Source organism: Chlorocebus sabaeus, chromosome 8 (assembly GCF_047675955.1).
Source record: "Chlorocebus sabaeus isolate Y175 chromosome 8, mChlSab1.0.hap1, whole genome shotgun sequence".
Classification (NCBI taxonomy): Eukaryota; Metazoa; Chordata; class Mammalia; order Primates; family Cercopithecidae; genus Chlorocebus; species Chlorocebus sabaeus.
The window spans coordinates 113,301,487-113,325,347 of NC_132911.1; the positions used below are offsets into that span (position 1 = coordinate 113,301,487).

Here is a 23,861-nt window from a genome sequence, read left to right on the forward strand (position 1 = left end):
ACTTCTGAATTTAAAAATAAAAATATAATTAGCATTAAAGAAAATATAATCCTCACAAACACTCCAGAATCAATAGAAGGGTAGCCTAAGATCCAGAGGGTCTTAAGAATTCTGAGTTAGGTCAGTCTCTAACAGTGATCCTATCTGACTGGTCACCCACACACAAAAAGAATAAAGACTGAGCCAGCTGGTAAAGAGGCAGAGCCCAGAGAAAATCCACACTGAGCAGGGAAAAGTTGAAGCATATGATTTCTAGTGTGATGAGTGAATGCTGTGTGAGCTCAACAATAGCACAGGTGTGCATTTGAAAACTTGGTTTGGGTTCCCTAAAAAGAGGGAGCAGTCAACTTGAAATAGCAGGTCTCCTTCTGGAGCTAGAGAAGCCTAGCAGCTGGCAGGGAAGTTTCAGAGCATGAGGACTGTATCCAGCAGTGGCCAGGGCACCAGGTTAGGAGGCATTTTCTGCTCTAGTCAGTGGGAAGAGACTGGGACTTTCTCAGAATAAAAACCACCTGGAGGGTGGGGTAGGGTGGTGACTAGTGTCAAATGAGACTCCTGGGAAACATGAAAATATGGCCTATACTAATTATCTTTCTTTCTTTCTTCCGTTTTTTTTTTTTTTTTTTTTTTTTTTGAGACAAAGTCTTGCTCTGTCACCCAGGCTGGAGCACAGTGGCACAATCTTAGCTCACTGCAGCCTCCGCCTCCCAGGCTGAAGTGATTATAATGCCTCAGCGTCCCAAGTGGCTGGAATTACAGGTGTGTGCCACCGCACCCAGCTAATTTTTGCATTTTTTTTTTTTTTTTTGTAGAGATGGAGTTTCACCAGGTTGGCCAGGCTGATCTCTAACTCCTGGCCTCATGTGACCTGCCAGCCTCAGCTTCCCAAAGTGCTAGGATTACAGGCATGAGCCACTGCAACTGGTTGTAATTACCTTTTAGATTGTAATCTGGGCTACTCATTTTTCTGATGGTTTTTGTGACTGAAAAATAACAATTAGAGAAGACAGTACTCCTCACTGCTCCCTCAATATGCCCTGCACTTTTAAGACTCTGCTTTTACCCACATTGATCTCTCTTTTTACCATTTTATGCTTTGCTTCTCAAACTCCTACACAACCTTCAAAACCTTGCTTATTTGCCAGCTCTTGAGTGGGGCATTTTGTGGTTTTCTTAGCAAGAGACCTCTCTTCTAGATGCCCACAACACCGGAGTCATGGTTCTATTGTGGAGCTTACTCTTTTTGACATTTAGAGACGCTAAACTCCTCAGGACACGGATGTTTTCTTCATCTAACCAAGCTATTTAATAGAGTGCCGAGTACTTTTCTAGTTGTTTTATTTCCCCAACTACTAAGATAGTGCCGTGCTCTCAATGTATTTTATAAATGAGAGAATTATTCACTTGTTCTGTTCTCATAATTATAATTTCTACCAAATTCCAACAAATGCTTACTAAGCAACTGCTAGGAGTGCAGGGGACTATATCGTTCCTGCCTTCATAGGGTTTACAGTCTTGGGGAGTCAGGTAACCAAATAAGAAATTTTAAAAATAGGCTGGGCATGGTGGCTGGTGCTGTAATCCCAGCACTTTGGGAGGCCGAAGCAAGCAAGCAAGCAAGCATGCAAGCAAGAAATTTTAAAACCGGATAATGTGGAAAGCACCTAACCTGGACACTGAAATTGATCCCTCAGCTTCTTACTCTGATCTATAAATATATTTATTTGTGGTCACATCCAGTGTTACTTCTTTTCTTCTAATTTATGTATCTTTTTTTTGGTCTACCTCGGCCTTGTTAGTTAATACTTCTCCACTATCGTTATTATTTTTCTCTCCCTCAATTTCTTTCTCTCTGTTTTATTCTTTACTGTTTACTTTTCAGTTCAAAAACATTATCAAATATCTGCCACTTGATAAACACCTGATTTTCACTGTAAATGCAATATTTGTTTTTATTCTATTATCTGTTCCCCATCCCAGTTAAGCCCTTTAAAAAAGTTGTCTATACTTTGTTACCTCTCACTCATGTCCCAGTTGATGGGAGTTTGATACATTCCATCTCCTGCTCACCACCAATTTGCTGCAACTGTTTCCGCTGCAGCTGTTTCTGCTGAAGATCACTGATAACCTAATGGTCTGATCCTTGAGCACTATTTAATGCACATTTTACTTAATCTTGCCGTGATATCTGAACCTCTTGGCTACTTAATTCTTGAAACTCTTTTCCTTTGGAAGTGGAGACATCGTCACACCTGGGTCTCGTGCTTTATTCCTGAACGCTCATTCTCAGGTGTCTTGATTTCCTTTTCCTGCCTCCTCCTGCTATACCTCAGAGTCCTTCCCCGGTCCTCTAATTTTCTTCCCCATGCACTCCCCAAAAGTCATATTATCAAAACCCTTGACTTCTGCTGGTCACCATCTTAGAATTTTCTTTAGAGTTCCAGACTTTTGTCTAAAATTCTACAAAGCCTAAATTGAGCTAATTAACTCGACTCCCTGCCCTTCTCTCCAGTCCTGCTTTCCACATTATTCATCCAGTGGAGATTTAGACACAATCCTTCCCCTTCACCTTCCATTTGCAATTGGTGACTAAGGCCCATCTGTTCTAGTCCCAAATCTCACACATGTCATTTATCAGTTCTTCACTTAGACTGCAGCAGTGTCCTTCAAAGCAGGCAGACTCCTGCCCCCTCCCTGTCCAACACAGAAATAGGAAGATTTTCTAAATTATAAATTTGATCTAACACTTCCTTGCTGAAAACCCTCCACTAGCTCTGCAAGATCTTTAGAAATTGCAAAATGGCAGTCCATGATCCATATTCACCTATGCACACATGCTATTTGTCCCACAGAGTTAGTTTAAAAGCTGAATTTTAAAAATTCATAATATGTTTCGTGATGGCACACATGTGCAGTTCTAGAGTTCTCGCTGTCGTCTTCTATCCAGGTGGCGTCACTCTTTACATTACTTGCATAGTTCCTGTATGGACCCTTGAGCTCATGGAAGAAGCTCTGTGCGTGGCATAGGAAGTCTTGCATGAGCTGGCCTGCCTGCCCTTCTGTCTCATTTCATGCCTTTAACTCGAGTTTGCTGATGCCAAGGCTCATGTTTATCTACTACACCATACTAACTAATGTTACTTCTTTTCTTCCTTGGGCTTATGAAATGTGAGAAGTGCAAATAATACATGGAACGATGCAAATAATAAATGGAACAGCAAACTCAAATTACAAGGTAGGAGTGTATGTGGGGTGGGTGTGAATGAAAGGGACTGGGACACAGGTGAGTAAAAGCAGTAGTGTGGGAATCCCATCCAGACGGGATAATTTGTCACCCCATTTATTTCAGTGTCCGGGTTAAGGCAGTAAAACAATTGATTTTTCTAATTCCTGTGTATCACTCATTTTTGTAGCCTAAGCACAATTCCTGATCCTTTGCAGGCATTTAAGAGATGCTTACTGAATAAACATGTTTTGGTGAAGACTTGCGAAAGGCTGAATGTCCTATCACTTCCAGGCCTCGGCTTCTTTTTTTTCCGCCTCCTTCAGTGTATCTACTGGGTGTTCAGGGTACAATCTTGGTATCAGTATACCCCCTTTTTGTGTACCTCTAAATCATCCCAATATCTCAAAAGAATATGCAAAATAGTAACAAGTATAGATATAGTGAATTCAGAGAGAAGATTAATAGGAAAATAAAAAAGGAAATTCTTTCTCCTTCCCCTTACTTTGCTACCATCTGAACACAAGTTAAATCTATTATGTAGACATAAATAATATTATGGCTAAGACTAATGACATGGGACCAGCGAATATAGAGTCAGAAGCTATAATTTCCGGGGACTGTGGAGGCATCCTTCCACATCCACCTTGCCCCATGCTCATTGGTTTAAACAGCCTGGCTGGCCACCATGTCTACCATCTTTGATCCTTATTGATCTTGCGATGCTACTTTGGGCATACCCCTCATACTCCTCATATCAAATCCCCAAATACACACAGACCACAAAGAAGTGAGGCTCAGCCTTCAGAGTGCACAAGAGTTGCCTGGAAAGCCTGTAAAATGCAGAATCCTGAGCCCTTTCATTTCAAGACAATAGTTTTGGGCTAAGGCCATTGTATCTGAGTTTTAAACAAGTTTCACTGAGGATTCAAAAGTAGGCAAACACCATACTCTAAAATTGGAAAAGATTTTCATAAAGACAGGTGTTTTAGAACCTGAAAGATTTTTCAGGTTAAGTACCTTAATTTGCTTTCAGACATAGTCCAGTTCCATCACGTGTTACCTTTCACCATTCCTACTGCTAAGAATTGTTTATTAAATGACAAAAATTTTGCTCTTGGCAAATTGCAGTTACTACATTCTCAAAGAAATACTATATGCCTTTCGTTTATAATCTATTTCATTAGTTACATGCTTCTGCGGTGAGGCGGCTAAGCATTTGAAATATTTATTATACAACATTTCCTAGGTCTCATACTCATTAAAGAGATACTAAATTGATAGGGTCTTTTTTTTTTTTTTAATTCACAGCAGGGTAGCAATCATTCAACTGTAGTATAATTTGGTATTGCAGCTCACTTCATTTTAAGCAGTTCATCTCAGTTCTAATCATTATGTTCAAAGCTTGACTCTATCCTGATGCCAAGTTTCCCCAACTGTACAAAAGCACAGGAGAAATATTTCTGTTTGGCAAGGCCTGGCAAATTTTTGGAGGCATTGTCATGCCTCAACAGGGCACCAGTCAGGTTATAATTTGCCTTAATTGCTTGTGCCACAAACAGCAACAATAATTACCTCTAGGTCATTGGCACTCAAAGAAAGATTTCTTCCCAGCTACGGTAAGTAACAAAATACTTTCTGCAAACACCTTACTTGGGATTAGACTGCAAAGAATCTCAGATTTTGACCACTTAAAAAAAATTGACCTGGTACATGTTTTTAATGTGTGAAGCTGCACGCTTGCCTGTGTATCTGTGTGTGCACATTACAAACATGAAAATAACTCAGATAAATTACTGTTCTCCCATAAAACAACTAGTCTTCTATCTGCATAATTTGTTCCACCTGCCATGTTTACAAGGCGCCCCAAGGAGAACTAGCTTAAAAGCCAGCAATCCATCTGCCTCTCAGTTCTAAGGGGGTAATTATTGCCTCAACTAAGCAAAGAGGAATGCACAGCATGCTGCTAACCATGTCAGGTGACTGATGTATGTGCCTGACACACTCACCCAGGTCATCGGCTTTTCTAATAGTGGCTGGGGTCATGGTACAGTAACAGACACAATTCACTACTTACAGAAAAGGGGGAGAAAAATGGATAGAGACTGTATTCAATGGGCCAGACCCAGAACACAAACCAACGATGTGGGCTTTACCACTTATTATGTTAAAAACAAGAAACATGGGGGAGAAAAGACAGGTTAACTTTATGCCAAAACACTGGTTTAAACAAACAAACAAAAAACATTTTTTTTAAAGGGGACAGGAAAGGAGGTGTTTTGTTTCTATTAACTTTCTATTAACTGTACTTCCTTACGTATTTTTAAAATAAAGCATTAATTAATATTTATTAATAACGTACAATGTTCTACTTGCTGTGCACACAAAATAGGGCCTGGCCTCTAATACAGTATAAACTTAACTGTCTCCAACTAAGGTCATAGTGACCAAGACTGAGTACAAACTGTGAGGAACACTGTTTGAAGACTAGAATGATGTCCAAGCACAAAAACGCTCATGTGCTAATGAAATGCACAAAACACATGCAGATCTTCAAAGAAATTCCGCTAAGAAGAAGTGATTAAAAAAAAAAAAAAAGAAAAAGAGCTCTTTGGGGACACACCCCAAATGAATTGCAAAAGGTCACACACAACTTCTTCCCTCTGAAATAAGGCAGAGACAACATACAAATTAGCATATAGAATATCAAGTCATTAAGTGTTCCTTGCCAAAGCTCCCATGGGAAAGCAAGAGGGAGGCAGTGGAGTGCGGAAGGAAAACTGAAAGTGGGTGAAAACAGACAGATCGCTTTGGAAATATTTCCATTCTTTTCATTTCACAGGCCAGTAAAATTATAAGAAAAACTTGGGGGTGGAGTAGAGAAAACATCAACATTGAGTTGTCATTTATTTTGCCAAAGTAGAACTACCATCCACTATCATGAGTTTCGTTTCATTACAAATGATAGAAAAGCCAGATTCTCAGAATAAAGGATAATTCTTTGTATTAAGTAAATGTTTATGAAGCTCATTACATTATCTTTTTTTAAAAAAAATAAAAATTTTAGAACACATAATGCTCTTCATAATTAATGCTTTTGATATAGATTTGGGGAAAGGGTCTCCAGTTTGCAGTTCTGAAAATGCAATTTTCAAATTAAATTTAATTGTGTTTGAGGTGACACCTTCCTCTATAATTTCATTACCAGATTGTAAGAATTCCCCTAACTATGCATGGCTCCTTTTACATGAGTGAACGTGATTTATAAAGAAGATAAGCTAATACAGGGGGATTACCGGAAGGTTGCGAAGCTATGATGACAATAGATCCCTCTAAATTATTTTAGTTTTGTTCTAGTAAAGGATGGTATTTTTTAATATTTATATGCACCTTGCTCTCTGACTTAATTGCCATGATTAAGCAAATGAACACACATTCTGGCCTCAGTGTTGGAGTGGCTGGATTAAAACAAGCGATTTACCCCTGCTGGTTGAACAAGTCTTACATTCTCTATCTCACTGCCTGCAGCATTAACACTCCCCATAGTACCAAACCCATTTATTTTCCAGCCACCAACCAGCCTCCTAAAGCATCATTAACATGCCCCCAAAGGCCTTGCTGCTGTCAATTTTAGCCCGCACAAGCATTCAAAAGCTTCTGTGGGGTTTATCAGAGTTCTGTAGGAAAGGGAGGGAAAGGCATTAGACTCAAACCTTGGGGAACTGACAACACAGGAAGATGAAGAGAGATGAGGTAGAGGCCCAGGAATGGAGGAAATCCTATCTGCAGGCAGGGTGCAAGGCTCAAGATTGAAAGGTTGTTCAAAGACACCCACAATTATATGCTTCTGCCACTCAATTTTCAGCTAGTTAATGGCAAAAAAATCAATATCTACTTTCGATTTTCATGTACAGCATTATAGCCTCAGCCGGAGACAGGTCTCCTAGGAAGGAGGATGATTCAGGAAGTGGTTCCGCGGAAGAATGATTCATAACCAAAATCAATAATCATATTAGTTTACCTTCGTGTTTTCTAAAATATATTTGGGGTTTTCCTTTTTGTTGTTGTTTTGAACAACCCTTTCTTTTTTTCTGATAACACTACTCACCCTGCAATCAGTCACAGAGCAATTGACTACATGGAGAGAATACCAGGAATCAATGTGGAACTGAGTTATGTACACAAAGCTCTGTCAGTTTGAAATGATGTGCCCCGAGTTCATCCACACTCACCAGAGTGAGCTCCGGGCTCCAAAACAGAGTTAAAGGAAACAGCATTACATTCTGCAAATACGACTCTAGATTCTAGGAATATTAACTGTGATAGCTTCTCAGTTATCCTTTTGTTTTCTTCTTGGGAGAATAGTAAGCAAAGCAGTGGGTTTCCATCTTAAACTAGATTCATGTGATTCAAATAGAAAGAAATAAGTTTTAAAACATAATATTTTGATAGTTTTTTTTTTTCAGAATCAAGCAGACAATTTGAGTTAGCCAAAAAAAAAAAAAAAAAAAAAAAAAAAAAAAAAAAAAAAAAAAAAAGGCAGTGCAGAATTTCCAAAATACAACTTATGCAGAGGACAGAATAACTTTGTGAAAGTATGTAATAAATCCAAAGCTGCATTTATAAAATCCTTGAAAAATGTAGCTGCGAGCCCTAAATGCAGTGGAATGTTAGGTCCTGCTAAATTAGAGCATTAATCATAGCATCTTGATTCATGTGTTTCTTCTCATACATGTGTTAATCTTCAACTTCCATGTTCCCTAAATAAGTCTGAAAACATTATCCACTGTGAAACATTCTTCACTAGTCATAAGACAGTCACTCCTTTAAATTTTACCCAAATTCCTAATAGTTCTCAAGGAATGTAAGTCCTTCTAAGTCATGTACTTCAATGGGAATAACAAGCTCTGTCAAGTGATACTGGTGGTACCTACAGGAATTATCAAGAGATTTGTGCCCTTACCAAACATGCTCACAACTTTAAGGAAACTTTCTTAATCATGTGCCCAAATAGACATTCATCGTTCATTGTATTAAGAACCATCATTTATTAAGCACTTCTGTAAGCCAGGCACTGTGCTAGGTGAACATTTAGGTACCTGGTCTCATTCAACTTCACAGCCACTCTACAAGGCAAGCATTATAACCTCATTTTATGGATGTAACAACTGAGGCTTAAGGAGGTTAGGCAACTTGCTGAAGGTCACACAGTATGTGATGGTGAAAGGGCCAGGGATTCCAGCCCTTCAGGCTTGACAGATCACAAAGCCTGGGCTCTTCCCCACTAAACCATAAGGCCAGGCCAGCCTTGGTCTATAACTCTCCTTGATCTTGACCTCATTTATTAGGAATTGCTTTATCTTTGGGGAATTTTATAATTAGAGGTACACAGGCTTCTAGAGGTTGCTAGTATAAAATTCAATCCAATATTTTTTCTAGATTTAACAAAGGAATGCATTTTCAAAAACAGTCATAGAATGGCAATCATTAAAAGGTCAGGAAACGACAGATGCTGGAGAGGATGTGGAGAAATAGGAATGTTTTTACACTGTTGGTGGGAGTGTAAATTAGTTCAACCACTGTGGAAGACAGTGTGGCGATTCCTCAAGGATCTAGAACCAGAAATACCATTTGACCCAGCAATCCCATTACTGGGTATATACCCAAAGAATTATAAATCATTCCACTATAAAGACACATGCACGTGTATGTTTATTGCAGCACTGTTCACAACAGCAAAGACTTGGAACTAACCCAAATGCCCATCAATGATAGACTGGATAAAGAAAATGTGGCACATATACACCATGGAATACTATACAGCCATAAAACAGAGTGAGTTAATGTCCTTTTCAGGGACACAGATGAAGCTGGAAACCATCATTCTCAGCAAACTAAACACAGGAACAGAAAAACAAATACCACATGTTCTCACTCATAAGTAGGAGCTGAACACACAGACACAGGGAGGGGAACATCATATACCAGGGCCTGTCAGTGGGTGGGGGGCTAGGAGAGGTAAAGCATTAGGAGAAATACTTAATGTAGATGATGGGTTGATGGGTTGATGGGTGCAGCAAACCACCATGGTGCGTGTATACTTATGTAACAAACCTGCACGTTCTGCACATGTATCCCAGAACTTAAAGTTAATAAAACAAAAGAAAAAAAGTCATAGAAACAAGAAGTTAGATTTTACATTCGAAATTATAAGCTAGAATAACATATGAAAATTCAGGTGTGAGATTCCAATAAACTGAACTATATGAAACTGCTGTGTTTGTAGGTCACAAAAGCCAGAAATGTGCCGCCTTCTACAATTCATCCTAATAGCAGAAGAAGTGTAGTTCTAGACTATAAGGAACCCAGTAGGGGCCCATTCACAATGCACCTGCAGTGCACATGCTTCATGCCTCTCGTGGCCTCCCAAGGGTACTGTACCTGAGCAGAAGCTGTTGCTGCTAACCGTCCTCGCTGAGCGCCCAGAGCTGCTGGGGTTGAACTCTCTGCTCTCTTCCTCAGAGAAAGGAGACTCAGAGGCTGGGGACACTTTGTGCTGTTGTTGGGGCATATGGGGCCGAAGAATCAACCGGGGAATTCGGCTTCGAGAAATCTCCTTGTCATGATGCTGGACTCTGTGCTCCTTCTCAAAATTGGACATCAAAAAAGAAAACAAAAGGAAACGCGTTTCCCTCTCTTAACTCCTGTCGGATCCTTCCAGGATCAGTTTCTAAGATACACATTTCTGAGTATTGAGTCTTCACAGAGTAGTCCTTATCTCAGTTGCTGAAATGAGCTTCAAAACTCTTCCACGGGGCTAACCTTTCTAATCCACTGAATAGCACATGTCTGTGTGGCACATACACACACACACACACACACCACACATATACACACCTCCACTCACTAGCTGGAAGGCCATCCTACTTCCCTGTGCCAGTCCTGACTCATCTTCCCACCCTGACTTCTTCTATCACATTCAAGCTTCTGCCTCCCAAAGGCTCTTTATCACACCACAGTCTGGCTCACTTCAAAGCCTTCAGACTTCCATTTTGCTTTCCGTAAATTAGCTGTGACAGTCTGACTTGTGTTTTCTTGTCTCCTCACACAGTTGAACCCTATACCTGGAACAGTTATTTCCTGATAGCTCACACACAATTATCTTTAAAATCCCTCCTCTTCTGGACAGGATTTTAATTATTCATTAATATCCTGGTACACAAGGCTTGTTGTCAACAGAAAAGCAAACACAAAATCCGATACTCGGGAAGATGGCTCCACCTTTTACATCATCTTTAATTTTTGTTTTCCTTACAGGACATCCAAAAGAAGAGATTTTTCTCTCTCCTTAAAAATGCAGCATGAAGTACCCTGCCATGTCTTGGTTTTAAAAATGCATAACTAATATTTTCACAATGTTTTTCAACTTATGAAGTGCTTTTCCAACCATTTTCTCATTTGATCTTTACACACCAGACTGTACATAGAGAGGACACCAATGAATGTCCCTATTTTCAGATGAGGAAGCAGGCTAAATGGGGTAAGAGATGCTGAGGCAATTCTGCACATCATGCCAGAAGTAGAACGAAATTCAAATCCAGTGCTTTGCAGGGTCACCACCACCCTGCCTTATTGAAATGGATTCCTAGGAGGAGCGTTTTGCAAAAATTCCACTGCTTCCTCCAACCTCTGCCACTGAAAAGGGACTCTTTGGCTTAGGGAACAAACACCGTTTCGAAACATGACCTGCTGTTCCTTCCACCGGTTTACCAGGAAGGGTTACGGCCAAAATAAACACTTCTGGGAGGCCGGCACATGGCATAAATTGAAGGGTAAAGCCCAGCAATGGGGAACTTCGGAGGGCCCTCAGGCATCCACTCTACCCGGGGCCGCCAGCCGCACCCAGCCTCGGATTCGCCCTGAACATCTGCCGCCCAGCAGGTACCACGCGCCAGCCACTCCGCCGGGCACACCGCAGACCCTGAGCCAAGGCAGGGTCACTGACACGCGCAAGTCCTCATTTCCCAGTCGCGAATGCATCAAATTCCTTTCATTCACATCACACACACAGGACATCAACTGAAAGCTACACCCCATAGTCCCAGTTTCAGGAGGTGGGATTAACCCTCCAATCATGTCATTCTCCAAAATCTGTTCCTCCAGTACCACCTCCCTCCCCATCTCCTGGATCTCCACTCCTAAGCAATGCCTGCTGCCTTCTCCGGACCCCACCACTACCTCTCCCATCTTTCCCCAGACTCTAAACGTCCCCCCTCCAGCTCTCATCCCGCCCGCTTCTCGCCCCTCAGTGCCCGCCTTCCCCGCCCTCCAGTGCCCGCGCTGCCCAGCGCTCCTTACCTTGCTCTCGCGGAGGGGCCCCATCGCGCGGCTGCCCGCCGGCTCCTCGCGCCGCCGCTGCCGCCTTCCAGGAGGAGGCACCTGCGAGCACGGAGCGAGGAGACTGCGCTGAGCCGGCGCGGGCTGCGGGCGGCGGCTGCTGGTGAGGCTCCAACGCGCCGCCGCCGCCACTGCCGCCGATTGCGCTGGGCTCCGAGGGCGCGCCCGGCCCCTCCCGGGCCGGACACGTGGTGCTGCAGTAGCTAGAGGCAGCTCCTGGGGCGCCTCCCACGCGCTCCTTCACCTGCGGCCTTGGGGCAACTCGACCGCGCCTGGGCGCGCCCTATCCGCCCGATTTCGCTACGCACTCCCCGCCCCCCCCCCCCCCCCCCCCAGCCAGAGCCCGTGTCCTCCCTCTCCAAGGAGCTCGGCCAGGTGGGGGCAGGCTGCGGCTAGTGGCGTCTCCAGCCCCCACCCTCTTTTTTTTTTTTTTTTTTTTTGCACTTGATCTCAGGTTTGAAGTGGGTGGCGTTGGATGGAGTGACTGAGAAAAGCTGCGACATCACAGAGAGGCAAAATAGAGAAAGTTTTCCCCTGGCAATCCCTTCTTGGCCTCCGGGTCTTAAGTCAGCCTACAGCTCCGCTCAACTGCCTCGCCCGAGAGCGGCGGAGATCCCTCTCATACCGGACCCCAGCCAAGCCTGTGCGGCAGGACTGACACAGCCTCGGGGTTCCGGGATCTCAAAGGCTGCGATGGATTCTACTTGGGGGGGTTGCATCAGAAAGGTCTTCAGTGGTCAGCGCAGCTCCCTCCGGCTTGGGGAAGCCAGGCTGCTATGTAGCGGGAGAACAGCCTTTTCCCCAGCGCTGCCCTGCAGCTGCCCGGCGCCAGGAAGGAGCTCAGGCACACTGCTAAGGGAAAAGCACTGCAATTGAACTCAGAAAAATGACTCAAGCCAGCACTCCAATTAGTCCCTTCAGCCTGAGTGCCTTTATGCCTAAAGTTTTCGTTGTTGTTTTGTCGTTGGTTTTTTTTTTTTGTTTTGTTTTGTTTTTTGTTTTTTGTTTTTTTCCCATTGTTGTTGAAACGGATCTCGTTCTGTGGCCCAGGCTGTAGTACACTGGTGCGATCAGGGTTCACTGGAACCTCTAATTCCTGGGATCAAGGGATCCTTCCGTCTAGGCCTCTCAAAGTGCTCGAATTACATGCATGTGCCTTTTCATGCGTGGCCTACGCCTATGGTTCTTGACCCTTCTGAACTTCAAATTTACCCTTGTTAAGTTGAGAGATAATAATAGTGATACCTACCTCTAGGATAGCTGTGAGGATTAGGTGAGGAAAATAAACAGCTCTATCCAGCTGATTGAACAGAACTTTCCAAAGGCAGCTAAGTCAGGTCCAGGTGATCCAGTCAATATTTGTTGATGCCTTTTACATGACAGGCAGAAAAAGCATTTGTGATGCATACAACTTTGTTCAAGAAAGCTTGAATATCTGTCCAACTGCGGACTTAGAATAGGGTACATCAGCTGGGCCAAGGGCCTTGATTTATTACAGTTGCTACCCTTAAATCTTATCTGGTGATGGAATTCACTATGTATAGTGGCATATACCCTTTATTCAGAATTGGAGAATATTCCAAGCAGCAGTGCGACAGGTCAACACTCTGATCCTTAGGCACCAGCATCCTACATGGGAGGACTGTGCTCCTCGAAAACTGAGGGTCACTGTCCCCTTTTGTCCATCCTCCAAACCACATTTCTCTGAGGCCTCAACTCTCAAGCCTAAGAATGTATGTTGTGAGTCTAGAGAGAGCCTGCAGCCAGAGGATTAGTGGAATCAATTTCCCTTCTTCCTCTAACTCCAAAAGAGAGCTTCCTCCATAAATCTTCATGCCTTTTCAATCTACTTAGTTCTCTCAAGCAGTGAGGTTGGTAATTTTAGGAATCTTTATTTGGGAAGAAGAGGTGATTAATTTATACTTTCTACACCCACAGCTGTTTCAAACATGGACCTCAGGAAAGTGATGGTCCAGGATGATTCATAAAACCTATTATTCCTAAAATTATGAGCCTGGGATCATATACTGTGAGATAAGAACAAACTTTTAAAGTTAATGGATGCTTCTGAGTTCCCTACTTAGAATTGAGAATTGACACTGGGGACCTAATCGCAGAAACACCCTCCACTGAGTTAGCCAAGTCAGAACCTCATTGTCATTGTGGACTTTTTTCTGTCACTCACCTGACTGACACATAGCATAAACCACCAAGTGATCTCCATGCTACCCAGGTAGTAACCGTCCTGAATCTGATTACTTCTGTCCACCACTTGTCTCTATTATCTTCATGTAGAGTGTAAACCACAGTCAGCCTAGATTATTGCAATAGTGGTCTCTTGCTAACTCAAGGTCTCTTGCTTTCAGCCTTGCCTCGTATTCCTTTCTCTCCAATCAGTATTTCCATTTTTCCACAAGCCTTTATGAAAAGCTAAATCAAGTCATACTTCTCCATGAAAACTCATTAATGATTTCCTGATTGTCCTCCAGGTAATACTGAAACTTCTTAATGTGGCACACAAGGCTTTCCTGATCTGGCCACCTTGTTTACCTCTCCAATCTTATTTCTTGCCACTTCTCTCTTTTATAGATACTCTCTCCCCTCCTTAGCCTGCCCCTTTGGTCCTTGCCACTTTTCTCCTATATACAATGGATACTGCTCAAACTGTAGCACTTTCAGTTCTCAGAGGTGGAGGTTTTGTGTTCTCTTTTTCCTCGAGACTGCTGCACCTGCCTCTGTCTGGAACATTTCTTGCACTACGTCGCCTATCCTCTTCAACTCTTAAAGATACATTCCATTTCATTTTAGATGGCTTCTTCTAGGAAACCTCCCCTGATGATTCCAGGACGCTTATTTTTACCCCCAAGAGAGCTGTTATGATCTCCTCAGAATTCCCCATTTACTTGTTTATTTTCACCGAAGCTTGTAGGCAGTGCCTAGTACAATTCCTGTTACACGGTAGGCACTCAATACATAACTGTCAAATGAATTAGTGCCTGAACAAGTGAATTCTATAACCCCATAAGAGGCCCATCAGTGCAGGATAAAGAACATAGATACAACTTGTTTTGAAAATGATTCAGATAAAGCTGCCTCCGCAATGTATTTGTGTCTGATGATTGGGTGTGTGCCTAAAAAATCCAACATGTGTTCAGTGACAGCTTTTACTGCAGAAGTGCAGGCACTGAGAGGCTGTGCAGTAGCCTCGCTGTCGCCATAGCAACCTAGAAGAGGGAAAGGCTGATGATTTAGTGTTCAGATGCCTCTTAGCTCTGTACTTTTGGAACCTAAGCCTGTTTTCCCACTGTTCTAAAAGGCAAGTTTTACTGATGATATTATCTATGCTGCCTTAATTTCATTCAAGTGTTTCTCATGTCATTAGGAGAAATGTCGTGTAACATTTGGATTATACCATCAAAGAGATATAATCTAATACAGAATATGGTCTCCTTTCCCCTGCTTTAAAATAGTCTTATGCATAATTTTCATTTTTTTACTTAAAGACGTATTTTATGATCTTATTTTATCATCTCGTGGCTTCTTTAAAAATTAATGTATTTCTGGCTTTTGGAAAATATCAGTTGCTTCACGATTGAACCTTGAAAGATTATAAATAATATACCTGTCCAGGCCTGGCAAAGCACGGGAGAAACAGTGTATTGTAGACTGGGAAGGAAGGTAATGTCTTTATATAATTATTCCCCCAAATCCAGGATAAGTTATTTGATTGTTTAAGTGAAATTTGTAATTAAATGATTCCTACCTTTCTTATGCACACAACTTTATATTTTCAGAACTCTTTCACATATTCAATTTTATCTGAGCCTCATAAAAATCCTGTGAGATACATGTGGCCAATCTCTGAGACCAGATAACTGAAAAAGCACAGATTTTTATTAATAGGAATCCCCCAGACTGCAGACTTCACAGAGAAGACAATAAAATGCACTGCCGAAAAGAAAACGCCTGCACCAAACAACCCAGACACATCACGGTTCCTCACATCCACTCTTCCTCGCATCTCACCTGTGTTTGCTGGGGGCTTTCTTGGACTCAATCAGGGCTGACAAAGCACCATCTCCTAATCCTATCAGCTGTGTGAGCAAGTGCTGCCGTCTCTCTCGGTGACCTGATGTTGGGTGATCTGCACAGCAACGAGGAGCAGCTGACGTGCTTCACCACACGTCATGAAGGAAAGAAACTGCATTCTGGGGCATCGTGGGATTTTTGTGTGTGTGTGGTGGGGTGGGGTGGAGACCCATATTTTTCTTACCAGGGAGAGAGCTGCCTGTTTCCCATAAGAGCATGTGTGAGTGAGTGATCAACCCTCCTCCCTTTTTTTTTTTTTGGAAACGGAGTCTCACTCTGTCGCCCAGGCTGGAGTGCAGTGCAGTGTGATCTCAGCTTACTGCAACCTCCGCCTCCTGGGTTCAAGTGATTCCCCTGCCTTAGCCTCCTGAGTAGCCGGGACTACAGGCGCGTGCCACCACATCAGCTAATTTTTGTTATTTTTAGTAGAGATGAGGAGTTTCACCATGTTGGTCAGGGTGGTCTCCAACTCCTGACCTTGTGATCCACCCACCTCGGCCTCCCAAAGTGCTGGGATTACAGGCGTGAGCCACCGCACCCAGTCCAATCCTCCTCTTAATGTATGTGTGTTATTGTTATGATATGGTTGAGGTACTTTGATGTTGTAGGGCGGAAATGACTAGAACTACACAAGATCACTCCCCCAGAAGGGGGCCTAGAGGGAGTTTGGGGCAGAGAGGGTAGTGGGTAACCTGAGGCAGGGCATGCTTGAACATTCATTCATTGGGCTCAGAGTGTGTCAATTATCTCTGCCTGACAAATGAGTGTTCAGTCAGAGTGTTCTCTCAGTGAAGAACAGAAATTAAGGGCAAGTCTAGGGAAAGAGGCAGAGGTTGGGGGCTTGGAACGCTGAAGAATGATAAGGGTCTCATCCTCTGCTTGCCTTATGGGGTAGCAGACATGAGAGAGCCTCCCCCAAAATGGCTTTTTGTTTGTGGCCTTTGGTTCATCTTTGAAAATAGGGTAGGATACTCATCAAAAACACAGGCATGGTGACTGCATTAAACAAAATGAGAACACATGGTTGGACAAGTAGGTGTATACTTATTAGGACAATGAATCACAATGACTGAAACTAAGAGGCTCTAGAAAGTATGCGTGTAAAGGTTGCCCTCTAAGTAGGGGAAACTGAGACTTGACATTTACCTAGTGAAATGCTTCATATGATTGGACAATTTGTTGGTCTCACAGATGTACAGAAAAGGTAAAGTTATCTGTAAGACATGAAAAGGAAAGCCTAAATCCAGTAGTTGAATTCTAGGGCTAATAAAGAAGCACCTTCCTTCCCCAAGAAACCAGAAGGTGTGGGAAAAGCAGCTGACAGTTGCCTGAACCCAGCAGGGTGGCTATAGAGAGAGGATGCTTCTCAGACATGCCAGGCACAGAGCAGATACACCGGCTGGAGGCTCTGAGAGGTTCACTCAGCATCCATAGCAGTCTAGGCTTAGGAAAAACATTGCAATCTGGGTTCCCAGAAAGCAGATCAATGGTAGATTTGAGTTACATTAAAAACAGTGTGTTCTCCGTAATATACTTTATTTCCATGACTTTTTATTTGTTGCTTCCATTTTCTAGTAAACATCTTAAAAAATAACTTTGTCTTTATTTCTGCTAAGAAAATGAGAGCAGGAGCAAAAGAGGAAGATTGTGTCTCTTCTCAAAGAGCAAGAACACTACTGCCAAATGGAGCCGAGCGCCCCCAGAAGCCAACCAACTACAGCAGGGAATGGTTGGGCTGTTGGTGTGGGGGTCACTTGTGCAGTTGTAGAGCTGAGGATAGTTTTGATTGCTGCTTTATTCCCACTTCCTAGGTTATTCCTGTGAACCACTTTTCTTTACACCTGAAATCTTGTGACCTTGTGAGTAAAGCTAGCCTTTGCTGTGTACTCCCAGCTCCGCTCTAATCCACTGCAGAAGAATTTGTAGGAAAATAAACCTAGAATTTGGGAATCTGGCCTATGTAGTTTCATCCGCCCATGTGTCCTCTTTAGCTACTTCTGCTAATCAAGAGAAAAAATATGCCTTTTTGAAATGATAACTATTTTTTTTCTTAAAAAAAAAAAACTAAACCATGTTATCAAAATTTTAGAAAAGAAAAAGAATACTCATTATCTCATTGCCTTAACATCAATTATCCATATTCCTTCTGTTAGCAGTTTCATGTATTTACTTTCAGGCTTATCTACTGTTCATCAAAACCAGCATGTTAAAATAAGAATGAAATTCTAAGTGACATATGGTGAGTGAAGTTACTACTTCCCTGTGCCTTTTCTCTGATTATCAGGGACTGATCTGAGATACAGGGATCTCAGGCCTTCTTATCACTACTGACAAACAGCTGAGGCTGCTGCAGGAAGCCTGGCCGTTTCAGGATGACATCCCAGATATCTGGTCCTGATGGAGACTAGACCCATCTGAAGCTTCAGAAAAAGTTGCTTGTGGGGAATTAGCAAAGCTAAGGCTGGAGAAATGACCTTAACTCAGAGACTGGTAGAAAAGTACTTGTGTCCCTTTCTAATCAGAAGCCCAGCTACTAGCTTGCCATAATGTGAAGCTAATTCAGGAAGCACAGGAAAGTGAAATGAGTTTCCCAAGTCTGGAAAAAGATCTGTGATGAGAAAATGTAGTTTAATAAAGAATATGAATTCTTGAGTCTCATGGGCCTGGAGTTGAGACTTTTTTTTTTTTTTTTTTTTTTTTTTTGCCTCTGATAGTGCTACTCCATGCAAGTTATTTAACCCCTCTAGGACTCAACATTCAGTATATGCACATTAGTTAAAAAGGAAAGAAGAACCAGTTGCACTAGTTAATGTCTTTGGGCAAATTTACTTTTCTGTGCCTCATTTTCACACCTAGAAAATAAACTTCATAACAGTAATAACAGTTCATAATGCAGTTATAGGGGTTAGACTAGAACACACGCAAAGCCTAGCATTTATATCTGGCACATGGTTAGAGCTTAATAGATATCCTCTGTCCCTCAGGATCAAACAACTCCAGCCACCATTGCTGCTTCCTGCTTGCTTGTTTCACACCCGCCTCATCCTAAAAACTTTCATCTTAATTTTTATTAAAGGGAAGCAATAAGTTTTCTCTCGATGACTTATGGCATATAAAGAAGGACACTGAATTTCTCATTAGAAAATATATTGCCAAGACTTTTCTTCCAGAAGGTAGAGTAGAAGACATGATGAATGCACTAACACCTATCACTCATTCATTCATTCATTCATCCATCACTTCTTACTTCATTCCTATTCTGAGCCATGCACTGCCTCAGCCACTGGTTCCAGAGTATTCAAAGATGAACAATGATTTCTGCCCCAAGTATCCCAAGGTCTAATAGGGATATGGGCATGACCATCAGATGGTAAACTATTCAGTGTGTTTGCATGAGATCTGGACACACAGAGGGCTTGCCAGTATCTAAATTAGACTGGGATCCGAGATGTTCTGGGGTGAGTTTTAAGATGAATTTTGAGGCATTGAATACATCCTATTATAATCTGGTTTCTTCAGAGTTCCTTTCTCTTTATTGTTCCTCTCCTCTCTTCCTACTCCTCTTCTTCTTTTTTCTCCTCCTTCTCTTTTTTTTTCTTCTCTCTCTCCCTTTATTCCCCCCCTACTTTGAGATACTTCTGCCACAATCCAAGCCCCAAGGATTGATGCAGAGGAAAACAGCTTTTGGGCTTCCCCTTGAGTCTTTACTGCCTGGATGTAACCTTCTAGAAGAAAGGGATTTTTCTCAAATCTTGATCACCTATGACAGCATCAAGACAATACCTGGTGTTTTGTTAATTAGCAATAGTTGACATTTTAAGAACACCATGTTATACTGCCACCTACGGGTTTGTTCATGAAATTTTCTTTTGACAGGTAAAGTCTCGGCCTGAAACGTAGTAAGGGTTAATCTCAAGGCTATTTCAGAAAACTTTCAAAATATATGACTATACAAAACTGGATGCCAATAAACAGAATATTATTTAGTGGGTATGAAATAATGAGAAGGTGCTTTGATAGACAATAGTTCCAAACTCCTTTCTTCTGTTTACCTGCTGAACCACTTTAGGCAAGCTAGGTAACATCTCTGTATCTTGGTATTCTTATTAGTAAAATACATGCGTGGTTCTACTTCATAGGTCTATTTTGAGGATTACATTCTATAACACTCGTAATAAGCCCAGCATAGTCTCTTGTACAAAGTGGGGATTTAACAATAGATTTCTTGCTCTCCTTTCTTCTGTGCTTCCTCAATTCACAATGACCCAGAGGAAGATAAACTACATAATTCCATTTCAGCCGAACAGTCAGGTAAATCTTCCAAAACAATAATGATAAGTGATATTCATATGGTCACTACATTATCTATTCCTAGGCATCTATGTTATTTTTTTTAAAATAATAAACTTTTTATTTTCGAGCAGTTTTAGGTTTACAAAAAAATTAAGGAAAAGTTAGAGAGAGCTCCTATATACCCCCTTACTGAGATCTATCCCAATCTGCCTGATTAGTTAGGTATGATTATACTCTGGCTTTTGAAGGGGTATAAATAAGTGCCCATCAAATGGACCCATATCTCCCATCTTTCCCTACCCTTTGCCTGCCTACTACCTTTGGATTTGTCTCCAAAGTCTTCTCTGTCTCCCATGGTGGATTCAATGCCAAGACTCCTATAAGTTTCCCAAAAGTCTTAACAGCACTGCCTCTCCTATGACCTGAAGCTGAGCACAGTGGGAAGACCCCACAACCCTGTGAATGAATGATGCTGCATGTTCCTGCTTTTCACCTGCAGTAGGCCTCAGTGCTGCCTCGCAATCATTTTGGGCTTCCTGTGAGTGTTCTCTCCTTTTCTCCACAATGTCTATTTTAAATCTCCTCCATACTTCAAACCTACCAGCCTATCACCCCTGCCCTCGTGTTGTACAGATGGCCATTTCTCCTGATTGACAGACAAAAATAGGAGGTATTAAGAGAACTCTCTCAATCTCCTGCCTCCAAACCTGTAAATTCACCTGCCTCCACCCCACCCTTCCCATTTCTAGTTCTTTAGGATGGAAGTTGTGTTTCTTCCTATACAAGGAAAAGTCATTTACCTGAGCTCTGGATCCCATTCTTTCCCACCTCTTAAGGCATATTATCCTATCAGTTAGTCCCTCATAGGATTATTGAGAGTATCAGAGGAGTTAATAACCACAAAGAACATGGAAGAGCACCCTGCACACACTAAGCACTCCATGAATATTAGCTATTTTTTGATAATTATAATCCATTTTTTCTACTGGACATTTCATATATGCATTTAAACATGCCAAAAACTTTCCCAATGAAATAAATGATGTGCCAAAGTTCTCATATATTTCTAGTACAACCTGATTTCTTAACCCCATTCATCACCAAACATCGGAAAAAGTTACTTGTCTACAGTATACGTCTCACACCTTCCTGCTCCTTGAATCAATTCACTCCACTCATGTACCCACTACTCTACCAAATAGCTCTTGCCCAAAGTCACAAATTCTTCCATTTGGTTTAATCTGATGGCTAGTTTTGATCTTAATCTTGCCTTCTTATCAGGCTTTGGCATAGTGAAATACTCCCACATTTTTGAAAAGCATTTTCTTTTTTTCTGGAACATTGTCCTCCTGATCTTCCCCTACTTCTTGGTATCTTTTCAGCTAGTTTCTTAAATGTTGCTTTTGCTCACTTTCAAGCCCTCACCCTTTTATTCTTTCATCCATCCTTCCCTCCTGGGGTACTATCTTTCTTTCCAATTGCTTCAATTGCTATTTATAGACAGATCTTATAGAAATTATATAAGTGCATATCTCTATTCCATGATTATCCCATAGTGTATTTGGATATCTCAATTTTATATCTCACAGCGTCCATAAACTCACTACATTCCAAATTGAATTCATTGTACTTCCTCTAAAAGCTGATTTTACTTCTGTGTTCCCTGAGTTGATAAATGATATCATCATGAAGACCCTGACACCTGGGTGACAGTTTTAACTTTTCTGTCTCCCCTTAACCATTACAACTAATTGGAACCGAAGTCCTATCTGTTCTGCTTCCTAATTATCTTTAAAATGTGTTCATTTATCTACCACCTCTTCCTGTCTAGATTTCTAACCTACCCCCCAGACTTGTCCTGTTCAGTTCATTTTCGAACAGTGGCCACAATGTTCTCTTTAAAGTGCAGGTCTGATCATTCCTTCCCCACCCCATCTCCCTAGCCCCAAATGAAATCTTTCAATACTCACTACCGGTCTCAAGATAAACTTCATCCACTAATGCTTAGCTTACAAGATCCCTCATGATTTAATCCTTGCATTCCACCTTTGACCTTCACAAATGTTCCCTCTACCTTGAACACACCAATCTTCAACCTCCATCTCCCAGCACCATCTAGTTTCTTTTGCCTTTCGAGTATATTCACTGGATAATTTGATTTGTCAGTCATGGAATTTGCTCCTGTCTTGAGTGTGAAACAGGATAAAATTATTTTTGGCTTTGAAGATACTTTTTGGGGAACTATATGGGTGCATTGTATAATGGAAAGATAAAGTTACATTAAAGCTATGATGAACATAGAAGCTGTGTTTGCTTTTGGGCTTGTAACATGAGTTGAACAGCAATTCAAAAGAATTTTTAAGCGACCAAGCGAAATAATGACTTCCAAATTGGCATAACTTGAAAAGCTTCTGCCAAAGAAAATACATACATTTCATCCTATGTATTATAAAATATTAATCTTAGCTTCATTATTTTAATGGACTCATTTCTCCTGAGTGAGAATTCAAAGAATACTCTTTGAAAAAGTATCCCCATGATTCCTTGTTATAGCTTTTCCTCCTGCTTTCTTCTATCACTTATTTGACTTTTTGTATTAAAATAGAAAATAATTCTAAGAATTTATTTTACAAAGGACACTGTCATTTATATTTTCACATATTCATATAGTTGCATTGCTATATTTTTCTTGTTATAACAGACTCAGGATAATGTGTAGTTTTGAATTTATATATGATCTAGGCCGGGCGCGGTGGCTCATGCCTGTAATCCCAGCATTTTCGGAGGCCAAGGTGGGCAGATCATTTGAGGTCAGGAGTTTGAGACCAGCCTGGCCAACACGGGGAAACCCCATCTCTACTAAAAACATAAAAAATTAGCCAGGCGTGGTGGCACGTGCCTGTAATCTCAGCGACTCTGGAGGCCTGAGGCAGGAGAATTGCTTGAACCCAGGAAGCGGAGGTTGCAGTGAGCCGAGATCATGCCACTGCACTCCAGACTGGGCAACAGAGCGAGACTCCATCTCAAAAAAAAAAATTATACACCATCTAGGTAGACCTATTTGTAAACTTGAAAATGGTTACTTTGGCAAGAGAGTATTAGAAAACTCCATACTGCAAACTTGCTTTAAATATACTTTGAGAGTAGCCAATTTCCTAATGCTTGAGACACTAAGTATAGAACTGTAAGTTTGTTAAAACCAATGTGCTTATATCTCCCTTAGTGAACACCTGGAATTTGTGCATATATTTTTTTCTGCCTACACTAATGTCAGCAGTCCTCTCCGCAGAGTTCTAAATTCAGAAATACCTCTATAGGAATAGAAATGTTGAGCATGGGGAATAGATATAGAATTAAGAAACTTCTGTTTGTCATTCTTGCCTTTTGATTATGTAACATATATCTGAAAATATTATCTTAAAATGTGAAGATTATTCATAGCTAAAAACCAGGAAATGAAGCAAACAATAATTGGGCAAGTTTCCTAATGCTCATTTAAGAATTGCTTTACAGACTTACACTTTTACTAATTGTAAATCCTACCCCTTGAATTCCAGGCTTTTTATACATAAGTGATGTTATTTATACAACAAATATTAATTGAACCCTTGCTGTGTACCAAGAACTCTCGTGAATGTTGGGAGACATTTAAGTAGTTTGCTTTGGCAGTACAGATAGGTGTGATGTCTTATTTTGGAATAAGCAGTGTTTGAACTGCTATATGGACATGGAAAATAAAGGCAGAACAATGAGCTAATAATAAATACTATTATTAATTTTAAATAATAAAGTATTATTTTGACACTTAAGGTAAACCCATGACTCATTTAATATTAATATAGAGAAGTTATATTTCTAG

At 41.3% G+C, this 23,861-nt stretch overlaps 1 protein-coding gene across 10 annotated transcripts in view; it reads right to left on the bottom strand.

Moving 5' to 3' along the window:
- The window catches only part of SYBU (syntabulin), a 115,511-nt gene that overhangs the window by 58,465 nt on the left and 33,185 nt on the right, over nt 1–23,861 (bottom strand). Inside the window, exons 1-4 of one of the 10 annotated variants that reach the window (XM_008001381.3) lie at nt 15,647–17,212; nt 12,870–12,989; nt 11,582–11,662; nt 9,665–9,866 (exon numbers count right to left, since the gene is read on the bottom strand). The exons of 1 other annotated variant lie outside the window; for it this stretch is intronic. In XM_008001381.3, coding sequence (XP_007999572.3) covers nt 9,665–9,866; nt 11,582–11,605 — 226 coding nt within the window. In that variant the 5' untranslated portion in view covers nt 11,606–11,662; nt 12,870–12,989; nt 15,647–17,212. Of the gene's footprint in view, nt 1–9,664; nt 9,870–11,581; nt 11,870–12,869; nt 12,990–15,646; nt 17,213–23,861 lie in introns of those variants that run through there. 8 more of the 10 variants (XM_008001379.3, XM_008001380.3, XM_008001377.3 and 5 more) reach the window with 8 other exon arrangements.